The sequence below is a fragment of the Siniperca chuatsi genome, linkage group LG17 (genome assembly GCF_020085105.1).
Source record: "Siniperca chuatsi isolate FFG_IHB_CAS linkage group LG17, ASM2008510v1, whole genome shotgun sequence".
NCBI lineage: Eukaryota > Metazoa > Chordata > Actinopteri > Centrarchiformes > Sinipercidae > Siniperca > Siniperca chuatsi.
Window position 1 is genome coordinate 2,320,578 of NC_058058.1, and position 12,876 is coordinate 2,333,453.

At 38.4% G+C, this 12,876-nt stretch overlaps 1 protein-coding gene across 3 annotated transcripts; it reads right to left on the bottom strand.

Annotated features, from left to right (window-relative positions):
• Positions 1-4,097: 4,097 nt before the first annotated feature.
• LOC122864862 (hemicentin-2-like) lies at positions 4,098-11,207 on the bottom strand. Of its 3 annotated transcripts, XM_044172584.1 has the most exons (8): positions 11,028-11,207; positions 9,984-10,262; positions 8,750-8,983; positions 7,109-7,213; positions 6,273-6,338; positions 4,900-4,968; positions 4,729-4,797; positions 4,098-4,440 (listed from the first exon to the last, which is right to left on the bottom strand). In XM_044172584.1, exons 1-8 carry the CDS (start codon positions 11,092-11,094, stop codon positions 4,355-4,357), a joined length of 975 nt encoding a protein of 324 aa, XP_044028519.1. In that variant the 5' UTR covers positions 11,095-11,207; the 3' UTR covers positions 4,098-4,354. The 3 variants fall into 3 exon arrangements, with proteins under 3 accessions (XP_044028519.1, XP_044028520.1, XP_044028521.1); XM_044172585.1 differs by lacking the exon at positions 4,729-4,797; XM_044172586.1 differs by lacking the exons at positions 4,098-4,440; positions 4,729-4,797; positions 4,900-4,968; positions 6,273-6,338; positions 7,109-7,213 and adding an exon at positions 7,234-7,920.
• Positions 11,208-12,876: the final 1,669 nt, after the last annotated feature.

Consider the following 12,876-nt stretch of genomic DNA (forward strand, 5'->3'; position numbering starts at 1 on the left):
CAGGCCCACACCAGCCCGCCGCCTCTCCCCGCCCGGCAACGCCAGAGAAATGGAGCGACCAGCCCCTCTCGAGGAGACGGGTTCCAGAGCCCAGGCTGTGCGTGGAGGCGAGGCCGACTATATCTAGCCGGTAACGCTCAACCTCCCGCACAAGCTCAGGCTCCTTCCCCCAGCGAAGTGACATTCCATGTCCCTAGAGCCAGTTTCTGTGTCCGGAGATCTGGCGCGCCGGCCCCTGCCTTCGACTGCCGCCCAGATCTCTCTGCACCGCCCCTTACGGATCCTCCTGCGGGTGGTGGGTCCACGGGAGGGCGGCCCCACGCCGCTCCTTCGGGCTGTGCCCGGCCGGGCCCGTGGGGAAAGGCCCGGCCACCAGGCGCTCGCCGTCGGGCACCCACCCCAGGCCTGGCTCCAGGGTGGGGCCCGGTAGCGCCAATCCGGGCGACGTAACTGGCCTTGATTTTAAATACTCCATAAGGGTCTTCTGAACCGCTCTTGGTCTGACCCGTCACCCTGGACCTGTTTGCCATGGGTGACCCTACCAGGGGCATACAGCCCCAGGCAACATAGCTCCCAGGGTCATTCGGGTACTCAAACCCCTCCACCACGTTAAGGTGGCGGTTCAAGGAGGGGTGAGATAAAGTAATGCACATAATAACAGATTAAGTTGAAAAGTCCTTACCTGCAGTGACATTACAGCCCAGAACGAAGGCTAACAGGCAGCTGTAGATCTTCATCTTCAGACAGACTGAAATGACAGAATAATGTCAAAATGACGACATTTTCTGTGTGAGCTGAGAACAGGAAACGCTGGGTGTATACGTGTTTCTCAAAAAAAGAAACAACATTTCTCAACACATCTTAGTGGCTTTTTTTTTTTTTAAGTAATACTAATGTTTCCTGTGTCTACTAATGTGATGAGAACAACTGTGACAAACCTCACTGATAAACTCAATGTGTGGGCTCATTTCTGCTGCGTTCTGGGTTTATCTGCATCGATAGAAGCCTGATATGAGACGGAATTGCAGTGATCGTGTCTTGTCTGATCAAAGCAGGCAAAACTATGTGTTAGAAAAAGACAGTTGTGTTTACACCGAAACGGCACTGGAGCAAGTTTTCCTTGTGAAACGAGACACAAAGATGTCTTTAAGCAAAGCCTTCAATCCCTGAACCCCACCAGTGAAGCTGCCCAGTGGACGTTGAGACGCAGCTCCTGATGTGAATTGCGGTGTTTTGTTATTGGACCTCTGTGCTGGTTGTAACCAACACTGTGTATGTTTGCAGACCTCCTCAGGCCAAAGATCAATCACATCTTAGGCCCCATTTACACTTACAGGAGTCTCGTAGCCACATAAAATCCAGATGAGATAGTGGTTTAGTTTAGCTAGTGTTTGCTAACAACCATCCATAACCCCAACATATGAATGAATCTTATTTACGAAATACGAGCGCGACAAAAGTTTCATCGTCTTCACGGCTCTAGCTCACGCTGCTGTCTCACGCATACAGATCATTCAGTGGCTGAACTGATCGGGGATCAGATGTATTTGATCGTATGTGTAGGAATGGCTGGAGCCACTTTTCCTTGTTGTTTTTATGAGACAAAGAACAAACGAGCCAGAACATGGAGGTATTATGAACATCAGACAGTGAGTGGCTGTTTCCACACACTGTCTGATGTTTACTGATGTAGTTACACAATGGGAGGAGGAAGACGGACGCATGAGCCTCAAACCTCCTCCAGAGGTGGTTTGAACAATCGGATTTTGGTCCCTCTTGAATGCTTATTGGATGCATTTACACTGAGCTTGTTTCAGATCAGTGACGCATGAAGTGACTCACTGTAAACGGGATCTTAGTAATACCATCATTTCTGTGGCCGTATGTCTTGGACAATAAAAGTGAGGGGGATTATCCCCAGTGGAATTTACAGAAAGATGGTTGTTAAATACTAAAAATGTCAGCGTTGATGATTAGGAGTGTGAGAATCTATTGCTGGCTCAAATGTAGTTACACAATTCCTCTTGCTGCTCAAATCATCTGTTACGCTCTCATGTCTGTCCTCCCTTGCGCACAAATCTGAGGCTAAGAATAAAGTACACAGAGGAAATGAACATCTGTGAGTGTGGGTGTGAGAGACGGAAAACAGCTTACGTGTCCACCCAGCGAGGCTGTTTTGTGCTGTAGATGCAACATTTAGTATGCAGACTGTGAAACAGGAAGAAAAACGTGAAAGCAAAACTTTGATGAAGTTTGATGTCACCTGATGAGGTCACCGTCAGTTCCACAGCTGGTTCATTATTACAGAAGTCTGAAACACGAACTCTGTATTTTTAACAGTGTTTTTAGAATACTTTCCTTTTACTGTGCAAATGAATCCAGAGGTCAAAAAAGTCTTTCCACACACTGAAGTTCATTTTGAAACACAAGCTTTAATTCAGCAGAACACATGTAACTTTATCCAGGAAACAGGCGGATGAAAACGAGTTACATACAAACACAAAGCAGAAATGAACTTGTGTGCATCATTTGTTAATGATGCACAAAAATAGAAATAGGGAAGGGTGTAGCAATCATGTAAGTCAGTGGTAGATAATGGGTAGAGAGCAATGTGAAGTGGAAGTGGGATGTCAGCAAAGGAAGATGTTTTGCATGATATCACATTATGAAGCAGTAAGTAGTAAGCATGAAGGAAGAAAACTTTATTCTAAATCGCATTTTTAATCATGCAGATTGCTAAAAAATCCAGCCCTGCAACGTAACCCTACTTAACAGTATATTATCTGTTTCCCACCATGTGTTTCAAACGTTTTAGTGTTTTTTATTAATTAAAGTCTGGTTTTAGTGGCCTTTAACAAACAGTTACCATGATGTCTTAGCGTGCTGCAGCGCTAGTAAAACATAATAGGAGCTTAACTAAATCACTAAAAGTTTCTTATATCTGTAGTAGATACTCATGTATTTTAGATTATGGATGGTAAACCAAGGAACATGTTTCACTTTTTTGACTCTGTTGTAATCATCTATTGCATGTCTGTCCTGAAGACTCCTCTGTTGCTCTTCCTCAGGTTTCTTCCATTTTTTCTGTGTTAAAATGTTCTTTTTTTGGGGGGTGAGTTTTCCTTATCTGAACTGAGGGTGTTGATGCTGTACAGATTTAAAGCCCCTTGTGGCAAATTTGTGATTTGTGATATTGGGCTATTTTAATGAGAATTTACTTAACTTGAATTGACTAATGACTAAGTCGCTACCATATAGGGGCCCAAAAGTGACACAGGAAATAAATAAATGAAAAAATAAATGACAGTGATTAATTAAAAATAAATAAATAAATACATTTTAACATACAATATTTTCCTCAACAAGTCCGCCAACCTATACGACCACATAGGTGGTTTGTTCCTACCCTCTACTATGACCCACAGGAGCGTTTCCTTAATTTGCGCCCCTACCAGTGGCAGTTGAGGGCGGGCTGCAAGCATACGTTACATACGTTAAACACGTGGTTTAGGCAAAAAAACGACTTGGTTAGGCTTAGGAAAAGATCATGGTTTGGGTTCAAATAAGTACGTATGTCACGTAACTAACGTGAATTAAGTTACGTAAGTCACATACGTTATGTAACTTAAAACTTTTTGGTCACTTTTGGACTTTTGGTTCGACGTGGGACACGAAGCCCAGTCTCCTGGGTGAAAGTCCTTTTTTGTTTGTGCCATCCATCCAACCCACCACCTCCATAAGCGGGCTTTCTAGCTCTTTATACTACGTCACCTGACTTCCTGGTTGGCTCCCGTCATAATTACCACAACCACTAGAGGTCGCACCCTACAATAAATGTAAACATGGGTCGTAATAAGCTGCTTGCACAAACGACCTATATGGACGTTTTTCTGGTGAGGACAGTCTGATTTTTCTGTATTTCTTCATTCATTTATTTATTTCCACTTTTTTATTTAATTTATTTATGTAGACATTTATTTTTATCCACATTTATTTATTTATGTATTTGTTTGTCCTTTATGATAATAAGGGAGGCTGTCACACATCGACATCATGGTCCTGCTTTGCTCTCATTGGCTGATCAATGACAGAGTGTATTAATTTGAGTTTCTTTTATTGTTAATCAACATATAATGCATATAATACATATTCCAAAGGTAAATTTCATGGAGCTTTAAAAGCTAATTTTACATGCGAACTGAGACATTTCATATGTTATGTAGTGGTTTCGTATGTGAACCACATCACATTTGGGAATGACATGAGTATCTTAAAATTAAAAACTTCCAAAACGGAAAAATAAGCTTTTTTCCCCTCCGTACTTTCCTCTAAACAACAAGTCTCTACTGACAGGTCAAACTATAGATTGGTCATTGTTGTTTCCAGGTGCTTTCGGTTTCTCCAGTAAGAAATATGTGTTGTCACTAAGCTGCGTCGAACCTGCGGATTGAGAACATAAATTACAGTTAACAGAATTTGGGTGAAAATTATTTCCATCTGCTTCCCATTCAGTATTTTGATGATAGAGATTTTTGTTTCTGTTATTGCCAATTTTAAATTTAAGTGGCTGTATGAATGGGGGAACTCCAATGTAACAGTTACAAAATACGTGAGTTCTGGTGACTATATAGCTTTTGTAGATGTGTAATTTGCTCCTCTTTTATTTTGTTTTATTTGGAAAAACAAATGCAATCCGCCGTTTAACGTATCTCATGTTATAATGGTTACCTTTATTATTTCCTCTAAGTAAAGTGTTGTCGATCAAGGAATATGGGGACTCATTAGAAAGAAATGTGTCTGTAGAAAGAAATTAAATAGAATAAATATAAATTGTATGCAACCAGAAATATTTCACCAGAATATTTGGTTCAACGTTAAAATGTGTGAGTGTAACTTTACCAGTCTTCTTTTCCACTGGTGGAAGATCAGGGATGGTGGAATACGTGGGCTCATTTTGATTTGATCCATCTATTAAAACATTTACCAACAAGCATTAATAACCAGAACCAACTTACAGCAACTTTTCAGACTAATTTTACACCACAGGCATTGATACCTAATTAGAAAGCTGTAGCCATCAATACAGGATTAATCCGATTTATAAAGTGAGACAAGAAAGAAGAAGGAGAAGAGCCCTGATTGAAGATTTGTTTCAATAACTGCTGCTAACTCAATTCATGAGTCAACAATAATTGTGACGCAGCATCTCATAGTTACGCGATCTGTGTCTTATAATTACAGAAAAACTAAGCTGAGTCAGCGATATCCTGTAGTCATGAGATCATTTTCTCGTTTACTTTGTAATGATGAGATACGAATCTTGTGAAAAAAATGTAAACGTGAATATCAATCTTCACCATTTCAGATGACCACGATGACACCACCTAATTTAACCCTCCATTTGATGCGTTGAAAGATATTCATATCAATGACTAATACTATATAACACTAGATGACACGACACAATTTGTATGTTGATATTGCTCAGGCAGCCTAAATCGTCAGAAATGTTCAGGTACATGTATCATATCTACATAATATCAGTCCGCCAGTCCAACTTACTTCTCTTTCTGTGTCATTATTTGCTGTTAGCAGCAAGTACACTTGGACCTGAGATGCTTCCATAGAAATGCAATCCCATAAAAGAGCTGGTCACAAGCATCGGTTAGTGCCGATGTAGCATCTGATGTTATGAGTCGTGTGTCTGATAAATGAAATAAACCACGAGCAGAGATGACTCTGTTAGCATTTGGCTAACACTCCGTATGGCTCTCCTTACCTGAGCCGAATACCACAACAGCCTCATCAGTTCCTGTGACTACATTAATAAGATTCTCGTAATTATCAGATCCCTAGCCAATCTAATTACGAGATAAATATCTAGTGATTATGAGACAACGATCTTGTACTTAATGTAAGAGATAATGAGTCAGAATTATATTGGTAAGTATAAGTATGTAAATCTGAATTACCAGATACTGTCAGTATTTTTTTCCTTTCATGAATTCAGCGCAATGCTGTACAGCTGGAAGCTCTATCCCGATTTAAAATGTTTACATACTAAACCCCCAAAACACCCAAAGAGAGTCAGATTTTTTTCTGCTTTTCTTAAAGGTAGTAAAATATACTACATTTTAAGTCATTTTAATTTAGCATTTTGTAGCAACAATATTAAATATTTAAGGCCTGGTCACACCATTGTTGAATTGTTTACTGACGGGGGCGAAATAGAAAAAGGAAGTTGTCTGTCCGGAAAACTTCTTATTTCTCACCCTTTGTAGGCTGAAACTCTAATCCATCCTCTATCTCATCATAGACAGGGCAACTTTCTTCACTTCCTGAAAAAGAACGGAAGTGAACGTCACAATATTAGTAATCCAGTTAGTAATCATGATTATCTGCTTTAAAGTCTGACGACAAACAGGCTGCCTTTGATGCCAGATAGTTGAGGGGCGAGTTAATCTGCGCAAATTTGTGACGTTGACCAATAGCAAGCCATCTTGACATTGCTATCCTTTAAGGGAGTGGAGAGTCGGAGAGTCCAAAATGGAGGATGCTATCGTAGTTTATTAGCTGAGTGTCACCATCCAGTTTTATGGAAGCTGCTCTGTCAGAGTATAAACTGCTCAGAGACAGTATTTCACACACAGTTAGGAGACAGCAGTCGATGGTACAAATCCATCTTTGGAATAAACTGTGAGAACTTATTACTTTGTCCCAACTGGGCTAAGCTAACAAGCTGAGAGCTTCATTTTCCTTCTTTGATTATTTTTTAATTAATTAAATGTACAACAATGAACAAAATTCCAGGGGGGAGCACAGTAAAGAGAAAAGAGAAAGAAGCATGGAGCGCTTATGTGACTGGCTAGTGTGTCAGCGGTTAGCTCACTACCTACAGCAGTTCACCAACCAGCCCTGTGAGTATGTCACCAAGTTTTAGCTGTTTTTGCATGGGGACAATCGCATATCGTACTGTGTAAGAATATGTATATATACATATATCTTATGTATATATACATATATGTTTCATTTATTAGTTAATCTTCTCAACTTTCTATTCATTAAATTTCAGTTTGAATACATTTTTTCTTTGTATGTATGTACATACCTTGTTTTTTAAACCTGCATCTCCAAGTAAAGTAGATGATGATGAGGAGGAGGATGAGGAAGGGGACAGCTATTCCAAACACCAAACCAAGGGGTGGTTTCTTGTCTTTAGGAGACAAAACAGACAAATTAGAATTAATAATTTATAAAATATTGCATGTTATACACAGTACAGGGGAGCAGTGGACACAAACACAGCTTGTCTTACAGCAGAAATCAAACATCAAACACAAAGAGAGTATTATTATATAAAGTACAGTATGTAATTATGTGCATATGTAATTTCAACATAATTACATACACTAGATTATGTAGGCCTATCTGAATTTTGAATTGTAATATCTTAGTTTGAGATATCCCAAAAGATAATTAAGATATCTTTCAGTGCTCTGAATTAAATCTTTAACAGAAATTAGAACTAGTCAGAACTACATTGAAGATATCTTGAATTTGCTTTAATGTAAATGGAGGTATCTGGTATTCACATTTCAAATATTCATTACAATTCAAAATTAAATTGTAGATATCTCTAATTATATTCTCCATATAAAATTCATTCTTACGAGTCAAAATGTAATTAAAGAAATTAATTAAGCCTTTGACTGGTCATAAATGCACTCTTGACGTCAGGTTTCTTGTTGTGACTTTGTTTCTTTGTTGTAGTTGTATCAGTGTTTGCCAGAGTCGGCGTTAATGATACAGATGTTGCTGCTGGAGGAGGTGCTGCTGCCGTCGATGTTGTTCTTGCTTCTGTTTGTCTTGCTGAAGGCGTATTTGGAGTTGTTGGTGTTGAGGTTGCTGTGGCCTTTTTACCTTCAGTGTGAGATAGAGGACGTACAATACAGGGCACATTGTTTGCCATATTTTACCAATGTAATACAGAAGTCACAAAATCATTCACCATTTTTGAAAAAGGAACACCACTTTCATTTCATGAGTTGTCTACCAACAATGTTCTCACGACTAAAACCACTTTTCATGCAGAGCGTGTTGTGTGCTCGACTTCCCATATTAGACTGCAACCTCACAAGTTCCATTTGTACGCACTGTTTAATCTGCCCTAGACTCTTACTGAATATCTCTTTGTCTCTATATTCTTTGAATGACTGCTTTATAATTCTTTTTGCATTAATTTTTTTTATTTGTTTGTCTTTGAGTTCTTGTCTCTCAGCTCTCTCAGGGTGATCACCTTTCAACAATTTACCAATTTAATATTGAGATCTGTTTCATCTTACTCTTGTCCTTTCTTCCTTTCTTTCCGGGTTCCTTGATGTGACTTTGTTTCTTTGTTGTAGTCGTATCAGTGTTTGCTGGCACCGATGAATCCGTCTTTCCATTGACATTGCATGAACTTGTGCTGCCTCTAAAATTCACTTCATGTTAGAGGTCCTTTTAGGTGGATTTTATTACCATGGGACAGAGCCTGTTTTTAGTCTTTATGCTAAGCTAACCAGCTGCTGGCTGTAGCTTCGTATTTACCATAAAGACATTAAAGTGGTATCAATCATTTTATCAAACTGTTAGCAAGAAAGTGAAATAGCATATTTCTAAAAAATGTCGAATGATTCTTTTAAATAATTGCTTTACTCTGCCTTACTATCGCCCAAATTTCAGTGTTCCTCTCTGACTTGTAGTCTCTCACCTTTGGTCACATTCAGATACACAGCTGGTTTTCCATCACAGTAGTAAAGTCCAGAGTCAACAGGCTGCACGTCTGCTATAGTCAACGTCTTGTTAACTGGTGAAACATAAAACCTTCTTTGTTGTTGTATTTCACCAGTGTCTCTGCTCCATGTTGGAACATCTGATCCTCCAACATCAGGAGGGCATTTCAGAGTGACGCTGGTCCTCTCTGTAGCAGTGAGTCTGACTGTCCCTGAACACAACATAGAAAACCAGATTCAAGTTATAACGCACCATCATAAACTCATCACACATATTCAGTATAAAGTCGCTGGCCATGTGAAGAATCTTTCCAAAAACAGAAACTGACACGTTACTTCGCAGAGGTATTGTCATTTCAAGTGTTCTCCATGAATAAGTTCCTGAATGAGGTTTTAGAGGAGAGGACTTAATTTGGCGTCATCTTTCTCATGTGACTCTACATGAACAAGAGGACTTGTTTCTTTTACAGGATTTAAACAGAAAGTCTCGAGATATCATTTTCCTGTGTGAGACCTGTGCACCACCATAAACATTCAGTTTAAACAAACACACCAGAAGTGAAAACACACAATTTACATACACGAAACAATTACAAATGGCATTCGAAATGCTTCAGTATAATGTTTTAAAATCTTCTGAAGAAATAACAGATCTGAATTTCAAAGTTTGTTGTAACTCATTCTCTTTGTGAGGAGCTCAGTTTGAACAGAAAGTGTAAATGTCTTGTGACATTATTATTACTGTACTGAGATGTGATCAGAGATAGTTTGGCAGTTTGTTGCAGTTTTAAAGATAAATAATGAAGTAATGTATTTGATTCAATGTTAAGTGAAGCATGTTAAAATCTTTAAATAAATAAAAATAAAATTACTAACAAAACAAATACACAGAAATGCAGAAGAACAACAAAAAGCTTCTCAACGACAGTAACAGGAAGTAAATGTTAAAAATGAATTACCTTCTGTTCCTGCCAATCTAATGTAGCATGAAATTAAAACCTGATTTTGAGTAAGTATTCAAATTATAAGTAATGATTGTATTATATATTGTAAAATAGTTGTTATTAAAGGTAAAAAACACATTTTATTAATGTTCTGATGTGTTTCTATTATTAAAGATTAAGAAACATGGAACATTTATCTCAGAGACATGATTCTGAAACAGAGAGAGAAAACAGAAAGCAGAACAACTTTATTAAAGTTTGATGTTACCTGATGGGATCACCGTCAGCTCCACAGCCGGTTCATTATTACAGAAGTATCTTCCAGTGTCTGAGACGGCAGCTCTGCGAATGTGAAGAGACTTATCTGCCAATGAACTGTATCGTCTGCCTGGGTCATTGTGTCTTATATCTCCGTCACCATCAACTGTAAGTATGTCAACTTTGTTTCCATTAATCTCTCTGCTCCACGTCACTTTACCCTCCACAGAGTGAGGACATCGCAGAGGAGAGATGGAGGCCTTCTCCTCAAATACTTCATGGATTATTTCTGCAAAAGAAACACAGATTACAATAAATAAGGATGTGTTTTCAGAATGTCAGCATATCTGTTATTGCAAGGAACTCAAAAGTGGTTTACTATCAGTCAGAATCACATTTAACTGAGTGCTCATTGAATGTGACCTTGTTAAATGAATTTGAACTTGGTGTTGTCACATTATAACCAGACTTTCACACTAACGATGCACGGGAGGGTTGTTTTCAGAGCAGGTTTAACATCTGCACGAGTGGAAGTGGAGTAAATTTCCACAAAGTGTTCGACCCAAAGTTCAACCAACTTTAACTCTGACCGCTAAATATCCCGGCATCTACGCTGAGTGTCCAGTGGCATTCTGACAGACAGGAGGTGGAGATTCGACCAACAGTTATATCGTCACACTACAATAATAACGGACTTTATTGGCATAAAAGCAACAAGCAAATATCTGAGCAGATGAGGATATGACTTTAGAAAATATGTTGTTTACTATTCCATTGAATTAAAGCTTAATTATCTGTAGTTGAATCGATCTGTATCCTTAAAGCATTAAAGTAGCACATTATTCACGTAAATCTGTCAAGACTGTTTACACACTTCCAGAGGTAATGGTTGTCTCTTCTTGCTCTTCACACAAATTTTCGAATTTCCTGTGAACATTTGCTAGGAGTTGAACTACAAACATCACGCACTCTGTGAAATGATAAAAAGTTAAACACTATTAAAACTGATGAGAGACAGTGTTGCACAGAATGGATTCATTTGAAAAGTCCTCACCTGCAGTGACATTACAGCCTAGAGCAAAGGCTAACAGGCAGCCGCAGATATTCACCCTCATCTTCATACAGACTGAAGTGACTGAACAGACAAACAGTGACCACAGCTTCTGTTTGAGCTGAGAACAGGAACTCAGCTGCCTGGCTGTTAAAGTGTCTTCCTCTAACAAAAAACCACAGATGAATGAAAGAAACTCAAACTACATCAACTGAAAATCCATGAAAGAAAACATTACTTTGCAATGAGAAGTTATTAAAATGAAACAAGTGGAGATGAAATATTAAAAAAGAAATTCAGTAACCACAATTCAATTAACCAAAATAAAATGGTAAAAACTGAACAATGAGAGCAAACAGCAGACCTGCCAAACAAAGAAAGACAAACAAAACCACCTCATTTTGGGTGAACAAAGTTTCAGACTATATTTAGACTTTGATGGTTTCACAAGAATTTCCCAGCCACTGTTTAGAGCTGTAGCTAACCACACACAGCTACGAAACACCACACCCTTGATGGTGAGTGCGGAAACGTGCAACTAAGTGTTATTAGGTGGAAAGACTTGTGTTATTTTTACACCTGCAGATCAGAGCAGTTAAACATGTTTACACTTGATAAGAAATGAATTCCTCTTTGTTAGCCTTCTTTTATGATATTTTACTGTAAGTACACATGAAAAATGTGCAAGAAAGCCGAATGAAAAAAGTTTGTGACTTTAAAGCATAATTGTGTAATTAAAAGACTTTTTTAAAGGCGGACTTAGAATAAACTGATATCAACCCACAGTGCTGTTTTACATCATCACTCTGTGACAAAGCATTGGAGTTTTTATTCTAATTAAAGTGCTGTAATTGCCTCATTATATACATGAAATACAATGCTAACATGCTGATGTTTACCATATTCACCATCTTAGTTTAGCGTGTTAGCATGCTAAGATTAGTAAATTACTACCAAACACCACAGCTGTGGACTGTAGAGAGATGAAACGGAGGACTTGGACTTGTCTGCTGGGAGACTCGACGTGCTTGAGAGTTGAAGTGAAAAAGGTGAGGAGACTTAACTTGTTGATCCATAAATATTGTAAAGTGCTGTGCGGTGCTTATTATGGTGATATGGGCAATGTCTCCATTTAACACACACTTTGATTCGCAGCAGGTGGCACCAGAGTTCAGATCAGAGAAATTAGCCTTTCATACAATTGAATCAACTTCTTCATATCCACCATCGCCTATATTCCTCCCTGCAGCCATGCAAATGATTCAGGAGCACTTAATGTGTCAGTTCCTTCTTTTGATATAAATTATCAATGCGTTTTCACTTGTCTATTGTAGTATTACCTATTTTCCATGCTGCCTGCCTCCCTGCCTATCCAAATACAAAATACAGCTGTATTGGCATTACCTCATCATTGTTTGGGGTCTCACAGACCCAACTAATAATAATAATAATAATACGAATTGCAAAATCAACCAATTTGTTCTTTACATTTGTTTTTTCTTTTCATTCAGTTTTCCTTCTTTTTGCAAAAACTGGATTTGCACATTTCATGAGGGTAAAAATACAGAAATGTTAAATGGGCTATTCATGAACAAATATGATAACTTTGTTTTTCAAAATGTAATTTAAAGACAAAGAAATGTACAGTACAATTCTAATAAAATTAGGAGAAGTATCAAAAATGCTAAGTGTGTTCTCTGAGTAAATGATAAGAGACATCCAAATGGAAACTCAATACATATTTACAACTCTTACAACAACTATTTATAAATGAATGTTTAATTCATTAACAGCCAAAATAAGACAGTCTTTGTGTGTGGGAGGAAACCGGAGTACCCGGGGTAAACCCATG